General features: G+C 45.6%; 1 protein-coding gene across 1 annotated transcript; it reads right to left on the minus strand.

Moving 5' to 3' along the window:
* Window positions 1–1,088: 1,088 nt before the first annotated feature.
* Window positions 1,089–21,093, minus strand: smc1b (structural maintenance of chromosomes 1B). Its single transcript, XM_061251783.1, has 25 exons — window positions 20,985–21,093; window positions 20,578–20,766; window positions 19,952–20,064; window positions 19,238–19,441; window positions 18,009–18,247; window positions 17,352–17,610; window positions 15,330–15,470; window positions 14,685–14,767; window positions 13,843–14,050; window positions 12,771–12,956; window positions 11,594–11,779; window positions 9,985–10,131; window positions 8,091–8,228; window positions 7,402–7,518; window positions 7,012–7,118; window positions 6,721–6,862; window positions 6,082–6,227; window positions 5,220–5,373; window positions 5,028–5,126; window positions 4,562–4,718; window positions 3,933–4,087; window positions 3,053–3,204; window positions 2,723–2,792; window positions 2,381–2,491; window positions 1,089–2,003 (listed from the first exon to the last, which is right to left on the minus strand). Exons 1-25 carry the CDS (start codon window positions 21,091–21,093, stop codon window positions 1,914–1,916), a joined length of 3,702 nt encoding a protein of 1,233 aa, XP_061107767.1. The 3' UTR covers window positions 1,089–1,913.
* Window positions 21,094–21,361: the final 268 nt, after the last annotated feature.

Raw genomic sequence — 21,361 nt, forward strand, 5'->3', positions numbered from 1 at the left:
AGGCTGTCAGTCAAACTGGAAAAATGAGTGCAACACTGCCTGTCTTAACATGCTTTGGAATGCAACTCAACCTGGACCGAAACCAAAAAATGAAGGAGGTCTTCTGAAGTCAATGGCAATTAATTTCAAATACAAGAAAAAAACAGCATCTGCTTTCACTAGGAATCAATGTTTGCTTTTCACAGGGTTCACAGTTCTGGGTAATATACAGTAAACAGAACAATGCAATGGCAGGTAATGAACAGCTGGCCTGTGTGCGAACATTACAGTAAACAGTCAAGCTTCCCACGACAGATAAACACAATACTAACATGTACGTAGGCATGCAGACGTGCTCACAAATACAATACACGTGCTGGTGGTTTCCCATAAACACACTCACACAAACAATAACAGAAGCAGATGTCAGCGGTCGCAGTACAGTTAGTGAGTAAGCAGTATGACATCCCCACACAATGTCCTTTACATAACCAGAGCAGCAGACTTGCACTGGGACACAGGGGTAAACAGAAACCCACTTTTCAGCTGCTCTCCAATCACATGTTGGCTTCTGCATGGGGGCGGGGTTGCAAGGGATGGATGGTTAATATTGACACAATTACCTCCTTCCTGTAGTTCTATGGAAAGCCATTAAATCAATATTCACCATTTTACTATAAAATCATAATTGAATTTCAGATCTTCAGTCTTTACTGCCTCATGTGTTGCAGATAATTGCTCACTATTTGTATTGATACATATAATTACTTAGCATTTTATCAACATACCTCTAGAATTACTAAAATATGAACGTAAAAGTTGGAGGACTTGTAAACACAACCATCAACAATCAGGAACAATGATCCTCACTCCTGGTCCTGGAGAGCCACAGGCTAATTTTTGTTTTAACCTTAATATCAGCAACCAACTCACACCCAAAAAGCCAGATTATCTGCTTTAATTGATCAATTAAGTGCAGAGTAACAAACAAACCAGCACACCCTGTGGATCTCAAGAACGAGGAGTGAGGACCACTGATCTAGAATATACAGTACAGGTATATAATATGTTAAATACACAGTATACCCAGTCTATAACTGAAAGTCACTTCTTTGGAGGCTTTCAAAATCTGTATTTTAGTCGGTCCTCTTTAGCCTACGGACAAGCTAAAATGGTAATAAAAACGCATCACACTTTTAATGTCACTCTGACAATTTAATAAATGTTAATATCAAAAGGAAATTGGAAAAGAACAAAAAACTCCTTTTCCCAGACCTCACACTTAGAATACAAGTTATTTTGGTAATACTGACAACAGACCCTGAGGTCAGATTATAAGGGAGATATACAACTAATTATTTTAAAATAATGCTGTTCTTTTATACATTATAACCACTGTAACAAATGAACTTTTTTTCTTAGAATTTTATCATCAGAACATTATAAACTGAAGGATCAAAAACAAGATCAAAAACACATATAAAAATACAGCAATAATAAACTTACAGAATTTCACAAACCATAACAATAGCACATCTTCCATGTGTGAAAAAGGTAACTGAACAAAAGTCATCTGAATTCCACATGGGCAAATTGACTGATGGTAACACTTTACTTGAACCCCTTGCCATAAGGTGACATAACACTGTCATACACATGACATAACACAAGATAGCATAATAAATGTCAAATATATGACATAAAACCATCATACGTTTATTGGTAAATTTTATGACAGTCACATCTGGTATGACAGTTTGATATAATTTGACAACAACTGACATCATCTGTTATGCCATCTTGTGACAGCTGCTATGTCATGTGTATGTCAGCCTAATGGCGAGGAGTTCAAGTAAAGTGTTAACGAACTGATCGTGGAAAGAACATCAAACGTCCTGAACAAGATATCTCCCTTCCACTCATTTTTCTTCTCTCTATGTCTCCTTTTCTTGTTCATTCCCTTCTTTCAGTGGGTAGGGGGTGAGGTCCAGAGTCAGGAGACGGCTGTACATGCACTCTTTGAACTGTGGGAGAACAAACCCAGTGTCAGTGTGATTCATAGACCGGCCTGGCTCGCCTTGAAGGAGCACATGCATCAGCTTAATGTTGCCTTCATAGAGGAGAGAGGCATGGTAAACCTGAGGGACCAAAATACCACAATTTAGAGGGTTAGGGAATGTAAAACATTGGGTAGGGTGGCCTGTAGGGTAGTTTGATCCCCAGTGTAGCCACAATAAAATCTGCACAGCCGTTGGGCCCTTGAGCAAGGCCGTTAACACTGCATTGCTCCAGGGGAGGATTGTCTCCTGCTTAGTCTAATAAACTGTACGTCGTTCTGGATAAGAGCGTCTGCCAAATGCCATTAATGTAATGTAACAGCGTCCACAGTTTGATACTTAACCTCGGAGTAAACACCAAGCAAAGCATCAGCCTTAGAGTAGAACTCTTCCTTTAGAGAGATGACAACAATCTGGAAGTGCTCTCGAGACTTCTCCCTGATATAGCTGGTCACCTGCAAGACAACAGCGTGATCACCCTAAAGTGCTTCAGTGAATTTTTAATTCACAGGCAGAATTGTAAGGTTCCCTGTTTAAGCTGATTTGCTAAGCAAATAGTCAATGCCATTTCTGGCATCAATGCCCATCAGACTTTCAGTTAAAAGCAAATCATGTGCTGTAATCATACTATAAAACTAAATGCGCAGTAATGTAATTGCACGGTAAAATCCTCCAAGTAGGCTTGCCTTGCCGATGTTTGTATTATCCAAGGCCGCGTCGACCTCATCCATAACGAGAAAGGGAGCGGGTCGAAAACTGCAACACAAAACCGCAGAGAATCAGGGGAATGCACACCAACTTCCAAAAAAACATTTTCTCACGATCCCCTCTCCCAGGAGCCAAAACAACACACAAGATGGGAGAAAAATGTGGGTCTTGTTGGAGAAGAACTTTCAAGTGAAGCCTTAATTCAAAGCGGAAACTGTTTCGAACCAAGACGAAACTAACCGTAGACCGTAGGTGCATGCAAATCACATCGTTAAGGTATATGTTCTAACCGCTGACAAGAGTATCACCTGTGAATGGCGAATACCAGGGCCAGGGCAGCGACAGACTTCTCTCCCCCTGAGAGGTTGTCCATGGCCATGAAGCGCTTGCCTGGGGCAACGCAGTTGTAGTTGATCCCATCCAGGTAGGGCTCGTCTGGGTTCTCAGCACCAAGCAAGGCCTTGGGAGGGAACATACATACATCAAAACATTGGTGCTAGCCTTCCAAGCAGTTAAAGGGTCTTCCCCAGCTTATCTGCAAAAAATCATCAGACCCTACACCCCTGCCAGACCTCTTCGTTCAGCCTCCACAGGCCGCTTGGCACCTCCCCCTCTCAGAACCTCCACCTCACGCTCACGACTACTGTCTGTTCTGGCTCCACGGTGGTGGAACGAACTCCCCGTTGAGGTCAGAACTATAGAATCTCTCCCCACCTTCAAGCGCAAGCTGAAGACGCACCTCTTCAAGCAGCACCTCTCCCCATCCCTCCCTACCTCCCTGTGAACCTAAATTGTTGTCTCTGTGACTTGCTTTGTGTATCGGTATTTTTAGTTGGCTAGGTAAGCAGTGCTTGGATAGTTAACTTTGGTGACTTTTGCTCTGTTTGTTTGTTTGTTTGTTCAAAAAAAAAAAAAAAAAAAAAAAAAAATGGCCCTTGTCCTTATCTTTGTTGTACAGGTAGCAGTTGAAATTGTACTTACCTCTAGGGTCTTTCAGCGAACTTATCCCTGGTTATGGGTATGCACTTTGTTGTACGTCGCTCTGGATAAGAGCGTCTGCCAAATGCCAATAATGTAATGTAATGTAACATGCCCCTCTTCGGTGAACACTGGGGCAATTACAAACGGCACAGCATGTTCCTGACAGAGCAGTGGGTGGCTGGGGTGGAAGGGGGCATCAGGGCTTACCTGTGCGCTAGTGTTCCTGCAGAGCTCCTTGTAGATCTGGTCGATGACGATGACGACGTGCTCGAAGCACTGGCTGAAGAGGTGGAAGCGCTTAGCCTTGATCTGCTCAAACTCCTGGTTGCACTTTCTGGCCAACTTTGTGCTGGCCTCAAAGGCTGCAGTACAGATGGTCAGGAAGAAATGGGTCAGGGTTTCTCCCTAAATCATTCATATGTCCCATTAATAAAAAAAAGTCGGAGGAAGACCTTTGACATGCAGTCCAGAGGTGATTGATCGACTAGCGGGGGACTGTCTAACCAACTGAAGCCTGTGAAACACAATCGGTAATAGTGCTGACATCTACTGAAATTTAAATATTAGACTATTTCATTATAAGGGCAAGAATAATTTTAGTATAATTTTAGATTCTACCCACTAATCATCCACATGGGTCACCTTCTTTATTAACTGCCAAGGCATTTGTTTTGTAAGAGGATATAATGTATTTGGTGGAATTCATCCTGATGTCTCACGGTGGGGAAGAGAGGCTCGTATGGGCTTGGGTGCTCTGTGTTTCATGCACTTCTCCAGGTATTTGTTTAGTGCTGTACGTGTGTGCGTGCTCACAGCTAATCCTCCTCTGCTCCTACCATCCACAACTCCCTGGTACTTGTCCTTGACCTCCTTTATCTTCTCCAGGGCCTTGAGGTTCGGGGCTGTGGAGCGCTGCAGCACCGTCTCCAGAGAGGAGACCATCTCCCCAAGCCTCTCCACCTCCCTCTCCACCTCCTCCTCCCCTTCCAGATCCTGGGGCGGGACAAAGCCACGATCATCGCCAGCTTTCACCACCTCTAATTATCATCATATCTCTCCCTCTGTCTACAGAGCAGGGCGTCGTTTCCTTTTACCGTTAATGTTTGCGGGTAATCACACAATAAAAAGCCATCTGCTTTGCTGAGCTGGCAACAGAAACTGACTACGGTAAGAACTGCTCTTTGTTTTGTTTACACGGTACACAGAAATAACGTTTGCTTGCCTCTCCTGTCCTTGAACAAACATAAATGAAAGCATCCTTCTCACTCATAGAATAAAAACAGGTGAGATATTATACTGCACCCTGGTCTCTTCCTTCAGGTCTCGGTAATCAATCTGCATCTGTGCCTCTCGCTCATAGATGTCCAGAGTGGTACTGGTGCTCTGAGACTCTGAATCCAGCTGTGGAAGGAGATCCTTGTCTGTCAAGGCTGGAGCTCTCTCTCTCTCTCTCTCTCTCTCTCTCGCTCTCCCTCCCTACTCCCCTACCCTTACCTGCACCTCAGTGATCTGATCCAGTGAGCCAGAGAGCAGAGTGATGGCCAGGTCCTGAATCTTACAGCCAAGCAGCAGGTTGTGCCTCTCCATCCTCTTCTGTTCCAGAGCGGTCTCCAGGGAGATTACCTCTTTCTGAAGCTTTACCAGCTCCCTGAAAGAAGGAAACGGTCCTGTAAGAATTCACAGGCAGCCCACTCAACCACAACAGAGCGGCCTATAGCTCAGTGGTTAAGGTACATAACTGGGATCTGCAAGGTCGGTGGTTTGTATGGCATAAAGAAAGCTGACTAAGTTGTTTTGGATAAGGTGTGCCTGCAAAGTGAATGGGTAATGTAACTCTGCCCTTGTTATTGTGGGCAGTAATCATGCTCATGCAACAGTCATGCTATACTACAGGAGACCATCAGGTCAGATGGTGGATGTGAAGAGCTAAAAATGGTAATATGATCAGGTAATATGTTCTGTCTCTCGAGGGCTGATCTTCAAAATGATCCGGAGGACGGGAATACATGGGTAACATCTTAATGCACAGGGTTAAAAATCAGACTGATGCTGACATGAACGACTAAATCCTACATAAGCTGCCTCCTCCAGACACATATTTTAAATTATGAATGGTCTTCATGGCCATTCTGTGCTTTCCAGTCAAATAATACACCGGATAATAAATATAATGAAAAAACCCATATTTTAGACAGTTTGACATCCACTCCTTACAAGACCTATAATGTTTGACATTTTAGGACAGATTAGTCACATGGAATAATTGTCCTGTAGAAAGTCATAAAAATAACAAGGCAAGGCAGACACAATTTAAAATATATCAGGCAGAACTATCTTAGCTGGGACCTTCACTCACCTGGACTTCTCCTGCAGGCTCTTCATCTTCTTGTCCACCTCAACCTTGGAGTCACTGACTTGCCCTTTCTTCCCCAGGTGTCGATTCTTCAGTTCCTGTATCTTGGACATGGTCTCATCCACAGCCTTCAGCAGCTTGTCCTCCTCCTGCCAGAAGCAGACATGTGACCCGCTGTTTCTCCCGACAAACCAATCTGAAACTAACTTTTCTAAATAGTGCTTGACATGAGCATCTTTTGGGCGGCACGGATGGTGCAGTGGGCAGCACAGCAAGGAGGTCCTGGGTTCGAATCCCGGTCGGCCGGGGCCTCTCTGTGTGGAGTTTGCATGTTCTCCCCGTGCTTGCGTGGGTTTCCTCCGGGTACTCCGGTTTCCTCCCACAGTCCAAAGACATGCAGGTTTGGCTGATTGGAGAGTCTAAATTGCCCGTGGGTATGAGTGTGTGAGTGAATGGTGTGTGTGCCCTGCGATGGACTGGCGACCTGTCCAGGGTGTATTCCCGCATTTCACCAAATGTATGCTGGGATAGGCTCCAGCCCCCCTGCAACCCTGTTCAGGATAAGCTGATTAAGATAATGGATGGATGGATGGATGAGCATCTTTTAAAATGAAGTAATGCAATATATTCTAGTGTCTTTACCTTCTTCTGGTCGGCAGCTTTCGCCTCCTCCTTGTGGATGGCCTCTTCCCAGCTCTCACTCTTCCTCCTGTCCTTCTCCAGCTGGGCCTGCTCGTACTCCAGCTGGGCACCCAGGCGGGTCCTCTGGGTCTCGAACTCCAGGCTGGAACAGCCAAACGCGGAGAGAGGGTCACAGAAAACCGAGGTTTAGGACGGACTCAATGGCAGGTTTTCAGCTCAAACAGCTGAGAGGAGGTGCTCCCCTCCAAAAAAGGCAGCCGTAGACGAGTTCAGGAGAGGCCGAACGCTCACCGTTTCTTGTCCACCTCCTGCTGGTGTTTGAGGTGTTCCTGTTCGTACTCACGGATGTTGTCGACTCCAATCTCGGCACAGAATTCTGAGAACACCGTGTCATCGATCTGGGGAGTTAATCAGGAAGGCGTGAGCACAGCACAATCGCTTGCAGCTCGCAAAGCAATAATTGCTTGCGACAACTTAGTCAGAGCAATTGAGTCAAGACAGTCTATCATGAATGGTAACGAAGTTGCCCGCTTAGGAGGAAGTGTGGGAATGCACTCCCTTTTTCACTTGCACCAGTACAAACCTCCACATAAAATACATATACCCAAAAAAACAGGCAGAAGCTAAGCAAATGACAAAAGAAAAGAAATGCTGAAGACCAAAATGACATCTTCACTGTACCTGCTTAACCCTGTCACAGACTGCTGTCATGCTGACATCCTTATTCTCAGCATTCTCTTTCTGCATCTTAATAAGCGAGTCCAAATTAGTGATCTCACTCTGCAGCCTTGATATCTCCTGTGCGAAAGAACAAAATCTATTAGCAGCACACTGATGCACAAACAAATCACTGTGCTTAATGTTACACCATAAAATGAACAAGTAATGTGGAAAGCAATGGTCTGCTTTTGTGAATGGTGTGAGGCTGTGAGCTCTGATGTAAACCACTGGCATTCATTTGGATGGGAATACTTGTTAGAAATCATGTTCATTATATGCACAAGCATATAATACATAATGTTATGGCTGATGTTCTTCATGATAAAAGTACAGTACGTAAAGCGAGTGGGTGAGCCCTGGATGTGACCTGGATGTGACCTGGATGTGACCGGTTGATTGTGATGTGTGGTCGCATACGCCATATGCACCATGACTGAGTCACTCGTAAAATTAGACCACAATAAAATGCAACAAGAAAGTACGCTTGCCAGCTGCTGCGTATATCACAGAATGTGACTGAAAATGACAGACCATGCAAATAAATGAATGAATTAAGCGATTAAGAGCAGAAGTTTGTCAAATGCAGAAGCAGAAACGGCCCAGCTGGCCCATCCCTGATGCCAGAGGTCCTGGTTACAGGGAGCAGGTACCGTGTGACAGGCGGGGATGTTCTTCTTGCGGATGGTCTCCAGCTCGCTGTTGGAGTATTTGAGCCGTGTGTGAATGCCCAGCACCTGAGCTTGCACCTGCTTCAGCTCTGCTTCCTTTCGCTTCAGCTTCATCAGGTCCTGCCACGTTAGACACACACACACATACACACACATACACACACACACATTACACACACACGCACACACACACATTCACACACACACAGACACACACACACATTACACACATGCACACACATTACACACATACACACACACACATTACACACACACACACACACACACACACATTACACACACAAACACAAACATTACACACATACACACACACACACACACACACACACACATTACACACACACACACCAACAGAAACACACACACACACACACACACACACACACACACACACACACACAAACCCACACATTACACACACTTCAACTGAAATCAGCTGACACCACTACATCCTGAGAAATACCTGCATTCTTCCGGGTTCTATTAAGGAGATACTGAAGTTATAGTCAACACAATGTTCAAAATATTCCTTCACTGTACCGTAACTCAAAAACATTTATTCTACTTACAAAACATATTCATCTTGAAAAGGAACGATTTGAATCAAAGATAAGGGTTAGTCAAAAGGTGAGAGAAAATATGAATTAAAGTGCCATAAAATATATGCTTTGCCGCAACAAAGCATATATTCCACTTTATACCCTTTATTTCACATTAGCACTTTTACCCAACCAGTTTCCCATGGTGGTATGGTGAGAACATGGAGTTTAGTATAAGTGCCTCCACATTTCACATGGATGGTGTGAGTGCTGACTGTGGCTCGTAGCTCCATATGCCAAAACATAATCAGCTAATGCATTACCCAGGGGGGGGGTTCAGTCAGTTAGGGAACCACATTCACTGCTACCGACCCTGTAAAGAGGGGCACATGTAAGGTCTTACTCGGACTTAGCTCTGTATGAGCTTAGCTGTAGTCTGTGGTGTGAAAGCAGCAGGCAGCAGTCTGGGTGGAGAAGAGCGGATGATGATTATACTGTCCTGAATCGGCAGTGGGAATTGCAGCATGAATGTAGCTCTGTTTGCAAACAATTAGCCATTCCAAATTGGGGTGGGAATTGGAGCTGCACTGCCCCACGCTGGTCCCCCAAATTAATAAAAAAACAGTGATTCCAAATGGCTTGCTACGTATCATCCACTAGAGGGCAGCAGCTAACTGTGAGAGGTAGGCAGAAGGCAGAGCTCACACAAGTACTGTAGTGGTCCTGCCCTGCCTAAAGCAGATTCACTTCACTTTTAGAAGTTGTTATTTTCATTAGGAAATGGTGTTCTCTGCAATGGGTACTACAAAAAGCACCAGTTCCTGTATGTTACATGTTTGGAAGGGTTATAAGTAGAAGAAGCCCCATTTTCACCATAAATGTAAATTTCCCTCGGCCTAGTTTGTTCTTCTTGGTTAAGACTCAATTAAACTGACGGTTTACTTAATTCAACCCTGTTCTCTCCTTTAAGTTCTTCAGCCTGACATGAAGGAAATGCTGCCAGATGAGACCGTATTACAGGGAGTGGGATGGTAAATGGTTGGCATTTATATAGCGCCTTTATCCAAAGCGCTGTACAATTGATGCTTCTCATTCACCCATTCATACACACTCACACACCAACAGCGATTGGCTGCCATGCAAGGCGCCGACCAGCTCGTCAGGAGCATTTGGGGGGTTAGGTGTCTTGCTCAGGGACACTTTGACACAGCCCGGGCGGGGGATCGAACCGGCAACCCTCCGACTGCTCTTACTGCCTGAGCCATGTCGCCCCCTTACGGGATGGGATGACTGTGAGGGGGCTGAAAGGTACTCACGCGCATCTCGGTGGTCAGCCGCTCCTTGCGCTCCTTCAGCTGGCTCACCTCCTTCTCCTCCCAGCGCCGGGCCTTGCTCCGCAGGTTGAAGGAGCCTCCCGAGATCTCCCCCGACTTGGAGAACATGGTGCCGTCCAGGGCCACGGTCTGTTCAGGTCACAGCGCACCGCCTTTAACCTTCATCATTGCCATCAGCATCGCTTTCATCATCGTTCTCAACACAACGTGACCTCCTCAAGGCCATCGTCATGAGCATCATCAGCGTTACCGACACACGCCATGTTCATCGCCATCGCAATGACGATCAACTCAACACGCCATCTTCATTATGCGCTCGACCGACGTCATTGTCATCATTATTAAAATTCTCATCACTAAAATTACCAGAACTTATTATAGCCAACTATAAGCAGGGGTAGAGTCAGGGGAACCCATCCAGATCCATCAAAGCTATATATTCCAAACTTTCACACTTCTGCCCTTTTATGTTCATCCTGTTCCTGTTGTAATTCCACTCTAAGACCACAAACCAAGTTATGTACAGAATGAAGGCTTTCTGAGGGTAACTTGGATACGTTTCATTAGGAAAATGTTTTGTTGAGATTGAATTACTATAAAATGGTATTGGTACCAAAACTGTATAGAAACAGCTAACAGTGGTATGAGTCTGTGAAAATGAAATGTGAAAAAGGTTATGTAGCTTGACTTAAATGTCACACAACCTTTATACAACCCAGCAGGAAAACACCCAGGGCACTCAATAATGAAACAAAAACCGCACCTGGTCCTTGCACCACACTACATGACATATTTGAAACATACAAAATCAGCACATAGGTCCAATAGGAAAGCTCTCTTTCCTGGTATCCCCAGTGGGATTTTCTCTAAAAAGAATGCAAGCTATATGCCTCAATCTCTACTACAGTGAAAGAGATCAGCGAGAAAAAAATGTTGGGCACTGTGGTAGAACTGTGTTCCATTACACTGAATAAAAATTGAATAACAATGGATAATCACTTGGTAATGAACACCAGTGGTAAACTCCGCTGGTTTTACATTTCATTTCTTCTTTACCTTGGATAAGTTGTGTCCAAATAGTTGGCACAGCTCTAATGAAATACAGATGAATGAACCGAAGCCTTGAGGGGCCTCTACCCTCAACCAGAGTTGAAAAAAGTGGATGCAAGCAATAGCCAAAACATCATCTCTTTTTTTCTGCTATTCCCGTGTAGGAGGAAAAAAACAGAATAAATAAGAAATGAAATCAGAGATAGCAAGTTTGCGTTCGTATTCTTTTCGCTTGTGGAGTATGAAGACTGCTTAGTTTAATTGATTCTGCGGGTTGTAAACCATGATTAAAAAGTCATGTTCCATTATGAAACCCTGTATGACCCTGCAAAGAAAACACACATATACGTCATGCTTTTACACTGATTTTGGAAAGTTAGCGACTTTAGCGACAGCAGTCTGTGTAGTCTACCGACGTGCGCTGTAAGACTTTCTAGGCCCATTCTTTTGTTTTTTTTTGGGACACTGGCACGTATTAATCCAGAGGTCGGATGGGGTTAAGTGTTCGCCCCGGGTGATTTCCAGAAGTGCGAGTGCGTACTTTGTGTCGCGCGGGTCCTCCGAAAGCGATCTGCCGGGCCTCCTTCAGCGTCTCGCACACCAGGGCGTTTCCGCAGACGAACTGCACCACCTTCTTCAGCAGCGGCATGTTGGTGGCGCTCTGCACCACGTCCGCCACCAGCTTGGCCCCCCGAATCTCCCTCAGGCGCTCATTCAGGGGGGTCACCTGTGCGGGGGGCCGCAAAACCGCGTGAGTCGGGCCAGCGAGGCCAGCACCTCTCAGCGGGCTGGTTTTTCTGGGTCCCCCGTTGAGGCTATAATCAGGGCAGTGTTTCTCTGTCCGGGACAGAACTCAAAACGACCCCCAGCGAGGTTTGTCTAGGGTCATGTACAGACAAAATAAAGTCAATACCACAGAAAAGTACCACATCAAAGCTAGCACCAAATTATAATAAAGCTAAAAACTTCTTCAAAACATCTTTTTTTGATGAGAGGTTAAGAGTGCACAGTATTACTGCCAATTAATGCTATCAACAGATGCCATTTGCTGCTCAGACATACAACTTTCTCAGTTTTGATGGTTAAATGAAGTGTATCCTACCATTTTACCACATACCGTCATATGAATTTAATTTGATAGTGTTTAGTCTACGAGGCATAATGTGTAGAACTTCTCTATGTGTTCAGTATCTAACATTCTCTTTACCTTTTCTAATGTAAACATCTTCCATTGGAATCACATTGTTATTTCTGGGACAACAAATATTTACGGTCCTGAGGGTATCGCTTTTGGCTTGTTATGTCTATTCTGTCTGTTTGCATTAAAGGGAGGCAGGAGTGAGTCACCAGAAAAAAGCAGAGGTTAAATGAAAGGGCTGAGACTGTGCAATCCCTTCATTGCCCCTGTTCTCGCAGTAAAAAGTGTTACACCAGGTGTAGGGTCGCTCAGGAAACGGAGAACACATTTTGTTTCATGCGAGTGTATGCAGTGACCACCTCTGCACCTCTAACAAAGGTACAGACCACTTTTGCCTTTGACCAAACTGAAGAGGTCAAAGTTCAGGGAACAAGAAACCTGCGGAGGTTTGGACAGATAATAAAAAAAGGTCTGACTGAAGTAGAGGAGTAAGATGAGGAGTGTGTATGTAGAATCAGGCCAGGGCGCTTCTCAACGGGAGGGCAGTTGAGGTTTGCGAACGAGCGAGGCATGGACTCACTTCGAGGTAGTCAATGGGGAGGAATGTTTCTGGCTCAGCCCGCTCCTCCTTCAGGAACGTGATGCAATCGCGTGCCACCTTCTCTGACGCCACCACGATGGCATTCATGTAGCGGCCAAACACCTTGGCCACAGCAAGCTGGTACTTTTTATGAATGGGGTCGCAGAGGTCAAACAGGCGCCCATACTAGGGACGGGGAAAAAAATAAATACATGAACACATGTTTCCAGGAGTTAATTGGACATTTAAATTCTTACTGTTTACATATAGTACAACTTAAACATCTCATCTTGGAAAGCCACAACGTTGCGGAACACGTGGGTAACAGAGATATGCACAGGCAGTTATAGGAGAGTATAGGAAACTTCACAGCTGGATCCAATTATGCTCCAAGTCCCACAAAGAGAACAACACGAGAGGCCTTCCACACTGTATGACGCAGCGCTGCACCCATCAATGCGTTAACTGTAACACTGACTGCAGTGTAATTATTAATATTTTATTATAAATTTTTTTATTGCCACTGTATCAAAGACATGTTCACTGCTCTAAACTGCACGGCTTAGCCCACAGATGCAGTGTTAAGTAACATTACTTGAAATGCTGACACCAAAGCTATCGAAGCCTTTATCCATCCATCCATCCATTATCTTAACCCGCTTATCCTGAATAGGGTCGCAGGGGGGCTGGAGCCCATCCCAGCATACATTGGGCGAAAGGCAGGAACACACAGGTCGCCAGTCCATCGCAGGGCACACACACCATTCACTCACACACTCATACCTACGGGCAATTTAGACTCGCCAATCAGCCTAACGTGCATGTCTTTGGACTGTGGGAGGAAACCGGAGTACCCGGAGGAAACCCACGCAAAAAAGGGGAAAACATGCAAACTCCGCACAGAGAGGCCCCGGCGGACGGGGATTCGAACTCAGGACCTCCTTGCTGTGAGGCGGCAGTGCTACCCACTGCACCACCCGTGCCGCTAGTGAAGCCGTGATGTGAAATGTACTCCACAGTGAAGCTTTGGCATAGCGCCCGGAGAGCACAGCGTGAGCACAGGCAGCATTACCAGGGTCTCAGGGTAGAGCCTCTTCAGGCTGTCCAGGGCCTCCTGGCGGCGTTGCTGCCGCCGGCTCTCCTGGTTGTCGATGCGGGCGTTCTGCAGCACCCCCATCACCTCCCCCAGCTCCTGTTTCACCTCCTCGCTGCGCACGCGGCCCTCCTCCAGCTGAGTCACCAGGCTCTCCTCCTGCTGCTGGAGCTGCGCCAGGGTGGAGCTACACAGATACAGGTACAGTAAGCATATGCCCAACTCTCACACATACATACATACATACATACATACACACACACACACACAGGTACTGTAAGCATATGCCCATCTCTCACACATACATACATACATACATACACACACACAGGTACTGTAAGCATATGCCCAACTCTCACACATACATACATACATACATACATACAAACACACACAGGTACTGTAAGCATATGCCCATCTCTCACACATACATACATACATACACACACAGGTACAGTAAGCACAGCTCTCACACATACATACATACATACACACACAGGTACTGTAAGCATATGCCCATCTCTCACACATACATACATACATACACACACAGGTACAGTAAGCACAGCTCTCACACATACATACATACATACACACACAGGTACTGTAAGCATATGCCCATCTCTCATACATACATACATACAAACACACACAGGTACTGTAAGCACAGGCCCAACTCTCATACATACATACATACATACATACAAACAAACACACAGACACACACATACGCACACACACACACACACACATGCACACATCACAAATCCTGTTTTGTTCTTTGTCCCTTGCTCCTGAAGTGGGGATCATTGTAGACTCACTTGCAGGTGTTGGCGTATTCCTCCAGCTTCTCCACTCGAGTGGTGCAGGACTCCAGCTGAGTCTGAGTACACTTAACATTCGCCTACACATACATATCAATAGAGAAAAAACAAGGAATATATTTTAAAGAATAAATGAAATTCCACATCTGTATCACATTCAGTCACATAGAAATGGAACAATTTGTGGAAAGAAATTTGTGCAGCATCATCTTATTTCCATGCATGCAAATACTATTGCAAGGTTCCCATTGGGAAACAACTCTAGTGGGAAATACTTTTGAGACACATTCTTTCCCCCTGTCGGGACACATTAATGGTGCTCATAGTGGAATAGAAATTAAAAACAGATTAAAGTCAGTAGGGATATACCAAAAAGATCCATGTGTGAAAGGATGACATGCCACCCTATAAAGGAAAAAATAATAAAATAAAATAAATAAATAATAACTCTAAAATTTACTTTTGCTTAACTTGTCCATGACTTTCCAAGAACAGCTTCCAGGACCGAAATGCAATCTCTTATTGCTTTAAAATATTTGATTCTTCTAAACTGTACAACTTCCTAAGAATAACCGCTTTTCACGCACACATGCACGTACGTGCGCAGACACACACACACACACACACACACACACAGGGTACCTCCACTTCCTTCCTCCGTCTCTGGTCAAAGTCCAGCTTTTCATAGTCAGCCTTGACCTCCCAGCGCAGTTTCTCAGCCTGCTGGCTCAGAACAGCACCTTGTCTCCTGGCCATCTCCTTCAGCTCCTTATAACGCTCCAACTGCAGACACAAACACAGTTACATCATCTCAGCTCAAAAACACTTGCATGGCTTTTTGTGCTCATTTTGGGGTAGAGGTGGAAAATTTAGGTTCAGAAAGTGAAAGTCCTTCCCAGTATTTTTTGTCATTTGGCAGTATTTAGTTTCAATCACCTGCACTGGTTACGTAGTGCAACACTTCAGCCAGGAGGTAGAACTAATTAGATAAATCAGTGGGTGGAAGAAACACGTCAGGATTTACCCCCAGGGGTACGGGTGGTGCTTGGTTGTAGCACTCTCAAGACTGTAGCCCCAAGGTGTGTTCACGTTCACGTCTATACAACGCTAGCCTTTCTGACTTGTTACTGGAAAAGCATGCTTATCTCACATTGTGTGCGAATGCATCTGTTGTTTGTTTTGACACACCATACTCCGTCAGTACTGTGTGTGATGGTCTGTTGCTTGCTTTAAACTTCATCAGTAGGGTGTGGACGTGGTTATCTTATCACAGATTTTACCTGTTGTGAGAGAAGCAAGCGAGGGTGAAATTTCCGCACCAGGACAGAGCTCAAAATCGGGATTGTGAACCTCCAGCAAAGACACAAATTCGCCTCTTATGCCACAGTATTCAAGAGTAACAGCTCCCTTTCCAACTCGACATGTACATTTGAATGAACCCTCAGAGCAAAACTCACTCAAATATGAACTTCTAGGTTATTTCTCCATGAAATATCAACCTCCTAATCATGCTTTGCGTGTATTTTCTTTCAACAAGGAAACCCATTGTTCCGGCAGCTGCTGGTAGGTCACAGATGTCTCCCCCGGCCCCGCAACAAGGTGTTCCATTCCGGGGCGCAGGTTCCTGGAATTTAAAGCATTTCCAGCCCTCCGTACCTGGCCTTGGCAACGCAGTCCTGTTTCCAGACGACTGAACCAGGCCGTGACACAGGGCAGGTCATGATGAACGTGCGTAGCACAAAAACACCCAGAATCCCCTCCCCTCTCCCTGTGGACCTGCTGCCCACCCCCACTGCCCCGCCATGCCTCACTACCAGGTCCCAAAAAACAGTGTCCAGTTGCACGCTAACTTCGTCTCCAGCTGCAGGCTGGGCCCCTGCCCACGCCTCTCTCCCCTTTCACACACGCATGCACTGGGGCATACAGTACTCCTCACCGCATGGACTCCACACACAGTCCAAATGGGTCCCAGATGGAACACCAGAAATACAAACAATAAATAAACAAACTAGATAAATAAATAAGCCATCGTCTCTGTGTGCTGTGAGAATTTCTGGGAGAATTATGTCTTGAGAATTATGCAATCTGAAGAATGCTTCTGGGTGTGATTTGTAATGTGTTTCTTAAGATGTGGAAAATTGGGTGCATTTGTCCTCTCATGGTCATTTAAGATGTATATTTTCTGAATGGCTGTTCTCACAAGCTCACTCCTGGTCATTATCGCATAGACGGTGGGCCCAAACAAAAGACTGATTTACCTCCGACTCCCACCCTCCAACCGGCACTCACCTCCACTCCACGCTCCCCCCGAAACCCTGACCCAAAACCAACATTTCAAAAAGGGGGGACATTATCGCCTGAAATCTCAAACACATTTTGTGAATAACGGGCCTCTCTGTCCCCCTCTACACACGAAGAGTAAATTATCCCCTGGGCTGTGCCCAGCCCCACACCTCCCAGTCCCCCAAAAAAAACACTCCTACAACCCCCCAGCAACATTTCATCATAAACCCGTTCACCCTGACAGAAAAAAAAAATATCCCCCCGCGCACTGTTGACAATATCCAGCTGGCGTCTCTCCCCCTCTGCCCTTCTCTCCGTGCCCCCGCGCCCGTGACCGCCCCCCCCTCCATCCTGTAACTGGATTCTCTCCCAGGCCCCCACCTGCGCCGCCCCCAGCTGCACGGTGACGTCCCGGGTAGCTTCCTCCTCCTCTGCCCTCCTCTGGAAGCTGCTCCAGGCGTGCTCCAGCTCGGCCAGCTCCTCAGCCAGCTCCCCCAGCTCCTGCTCCTTGTGGCGCTCCTGCTTGCGGCCCTTCAGCAGGGAGGCGCGCGCCTCCTCGGCCTTGCGCTGGTGGTGAGACGTGTTCACCTTCGCCTTGATGTACTGGGGCCTCTGCAGGCCCAGAGTCTTCTCCTGGGCCCTGCCGGGGGAGGGGAAGGGAGTCACACACACACACACACACACGTACATAAACAAATGTAGACGCACACACACATACGTACACAAATACATGAACACATGCACGCAAATGTATACACACAGACAACCGTACACACACATACATATATACATGAACACATACACACAAACTTACACACACGTACAAAAATACATGTACATACACACACGCACAGAAATACATGAACACACACACACACACGAACACACACACACACAGGGATGCAAAAATTGCGCATAACCATACACACACAAAGAAAAACACAGACACAAACAGCAGACTGGGCGCTTAAAAAAATGCAGACACATCATCATCCCGTTTGCCCACAGTGGAAAATGTGAGTCGGCGCGGCGACCCACGTGATCTCCTTCTCGACCTGCTGCAGGTCCCGCGTCAGGCGGCCGTGCTCCTTCTTCTGGGCTTTGACCGCCACCTCCCAGACCTCCATCCCGCTCTTCCTCCCGGCCACCTCCACCTGCCGCCCCCGCAGGGAGTCCCACTGCGCGCCCGTGGCCCGCTCGTTGTGGAACAGCTGGCACAGGCTGAGCTGTGTCCTGGCCTCACTCAGGTCGTCCACTAGAGTCTGGTACTTCAAGGCCTGGGCGGGAAGAGTGCCAGGAAGAAGGCGAATTCATAAAGTGTTCAAAGCTCCGCTGCACAGGAGGCACCGGCAGCCCTGCAGCAAATAGTTGACTGCAGGAGCCGGGCTCTCTATCTTACTCATCTCTTCTTATCAATCAAGGGCCTGTCTAACCTGAGCATGAAGTGTACCGTGATGCAATGATAGTGCGGCACAGCTGGTGGCCTAGAAAGATAAAATTAAGTAGTGGCTGGCAGATGGAACTTTGGAGGAAAGAATGAGGTGAGTATATACTCAGGGAGCACTTTATTTGGTATTTATTACCGATTTTTTTTGACATATTAGTCTTCTGCAGCTGTATCCTATCCACTTAAGAGGTTTGACGCATTGTGTGTTCAGAGATGCTCTTCGGCATACTACTGTCGTAATACGTGGTTATTTGCATTGCTGTAACCTTCCTGTCAGCTTTGACCAGTTTGGCCCTTCTCCTTGGACCTCTCTCATTAACAATGCGTTTCTGCTCGCAGAACTGCTGCTCACTGGATATTATTTTTTGCACCATTCTCAACAAACACTAGAGACTGTTTTGCGTGAAAATCCCAGGAGATCAGCAGTTTCTGAGATACTCAAATCACCCTGTCTGGCACCAACAATCATTCCACAGTCACTTAGATCACATTTCGTCCACCATTCTAATTCTGCATTTCTTTATTCAACTGGCCTGACTAAATATTTGCATTAACAAGCTGGTGTACAGGCCTACCTAATAAAGTGATCACAGAGTGTACAGGTATGTATGTATCAAGATTGGTTTCCAAAACAGAAACAATAGCATTAAACGGTTGCTTTGGACAAAAGCGTCAGCCAAATGACACGTAATGTAACGTAATGTAAAATGTTGAACAAAAAAAAAAAAACACTGTTATGTAGCCCTCATGTAGGATATTAGCAGAGCATGAAGACAAAAGCCACATGAACGCTGCTCCTCCTCTCCCCCGTGGGGTTCACCTCCACTTTCTCCAGGGAGATCTGCTTTTTTTCAGCTGTGGCCGTCCTCTTCTTGTTGAAGTGGAACTGCGTGTCCTCCTTGGCTTGCTGGAGCAGCTCCTTCTTCTGGTCATACTCCTCGGCCAACTCCTGCGAGCCGCTGATGAGCTCAAACATGCGCGCCCGTTCTCTGGGGTTCTTCATGGAGATGGACTCCACGGCCCCCTGTCCAAAGCAGGAGCAGATACACCAACATGCTTACCGCCGCAGATCTAAGCATTTATCGGCAACTAAGCTTACCTGGCAGGAAATCATATTCGATCTACTTCCCAATCAAATTTTTATATGACACATTTGTTGTCATCTGAAATGGTTCTGAATATCAGTTTTGACATTGAGAAAACCATCTGAAATGGTTTTGATTGTTTTCAAGATGGCCGCCAATTAGCATAGATTTCAATGGTAATGGGACTAATGAATCAATTTTTAAGCATTTTCCTGTTGTTAGCCTACATTTTATCAGATTTCGAAATGGTCACAATTGACTGTTTGGGACATAATAAATTAAATTGGGAAGTAAGTTAATTTTTTAATGCTCAGGTTGACATTACTGTGGAATTGCCCATATGCTGAACCTTATCTAAATTGTGCAGTTTTTTGAGAGCAAACCAAGGGGACTATTGTAACCTACCATACCTCAAAGCTGTACATCAGGTGTGCTTAGCAGTAACTTGCCTGAAATATGAGGCAGTTCCTCGCTTTGACTACAACGCCAATCCTCTCCAGTTGTGCGTTATACTTGGCATGTGTAATCTGTTTGTCATTTATGCGGTACTCAGACGATGTTCCTAAAGGAGACGCAAATAAGCAAATTACCACTGCACACCCCGCTGCAAAAAAACTAAAACAAAAAACAGCTAAAGATACATTTTGAAACAGCTGGTAGCTGGGTGAACAGTTAATCTGGTTTGACCAGCTTTTTAAACTAGTACCTTTTGCTCAAATAAGCTACCAGCACTAGCTGGTTGACCAGCTCATACCGAGCTAGGCCATTTTACGACCAGCTTGGCCAGCTCAGTTTTCGAACTGGCCAGGCTGGCATAGCTGGATCTTACAGTAGGGACCATACTGAGAGAAAAAAGACAAGCAGGCCACCACCCACCGGCTTATGAAGCTAACATCAATCATTAGTTAAAGTTACATTCGTTTACTAGAGCTAGGAGTTGGTGGCAGCCAAGCAGGAGTTATTTTTAATCATGGAGCAATGACAGTAGATTTTTTTTACTGCTAACTTAACTACCTAGCTAATGTTACATTAGTATATCGCTATTCTGAACGTGGCCTTAGGTCTAAGCTAGGACCTGCAATCCTCCTGCAGAATGAGAGCTCCTCTCCGTTGTCCTCGCAGTACCACATGGTGACGCTGGCTGTGGCCGCCACAGGCTTGCCGATGTGGGCCCCATGAATGAGGTCCTTAGTATGCTTCACTCGGAGGCTGGAGGCTCTTTCTCCCATCACGAAGCTCAGAGCATCCATTACATTAGACTTCCCTGTAGGGGAAATGGCGATCGTGTCTGCAGTTAGCTAGCTAGCTTATTAGCTTCTCAGCATATGTTGGCTACTAAAATATTAGTGAGCTAGCTAAGCCTGTATAACCTTAAACCTGTATTCAAAATTTGAAAGTAGAAAATTTAGCGAACCAGAAAACTTGCTGTTGCTTAAACCTTAAAAGTTAACCTTACATTAACTTACTAGTCCGAAAACTCACCTGACCCGTTGGTACCAATGATACAATTGAACCTATTAAATGGCCCAATGACTTGCTTTCCACGCCAAGACTTGAAATTCTCCACGTCCAGCTGCTTAAGATAGCCCATTTCGTTAACGTTAACCAATTTGTGTTTTAATCCGGAAAGCAACCTACTTAGTTTTCAACGAAGTTTCGTTCAATTTATGGATGTTCCCGGCTGCCTACTAATAGCTTGACCGTTATTCTGGTAGTTTAACGTTAGTGGTAGAAGGCAAGGCTCATATCAGAACGAGGCTGTAACAATGCCTACAGCCAGTACACTGTCCACTGAAGTTAGCAAAGAGGGAAAATACAACTTGCGTATACAGATGCTATATTATCCTCAGTAATATAAA

This window comes from Conger conger, chromosome 8 (genome assembly GCF_963514075.1).
Source record: "Conger conger chromosome 8, fConCon1.1, whole genome shotgun sequence".
In the NCBI taxonomy this organism is placed as follows: domain Eukaryota; kingdom Metazoa; phylum Chordata; class Actinopteri; order Anguilliformes; family Congridae; genus Conger; species Conger conger.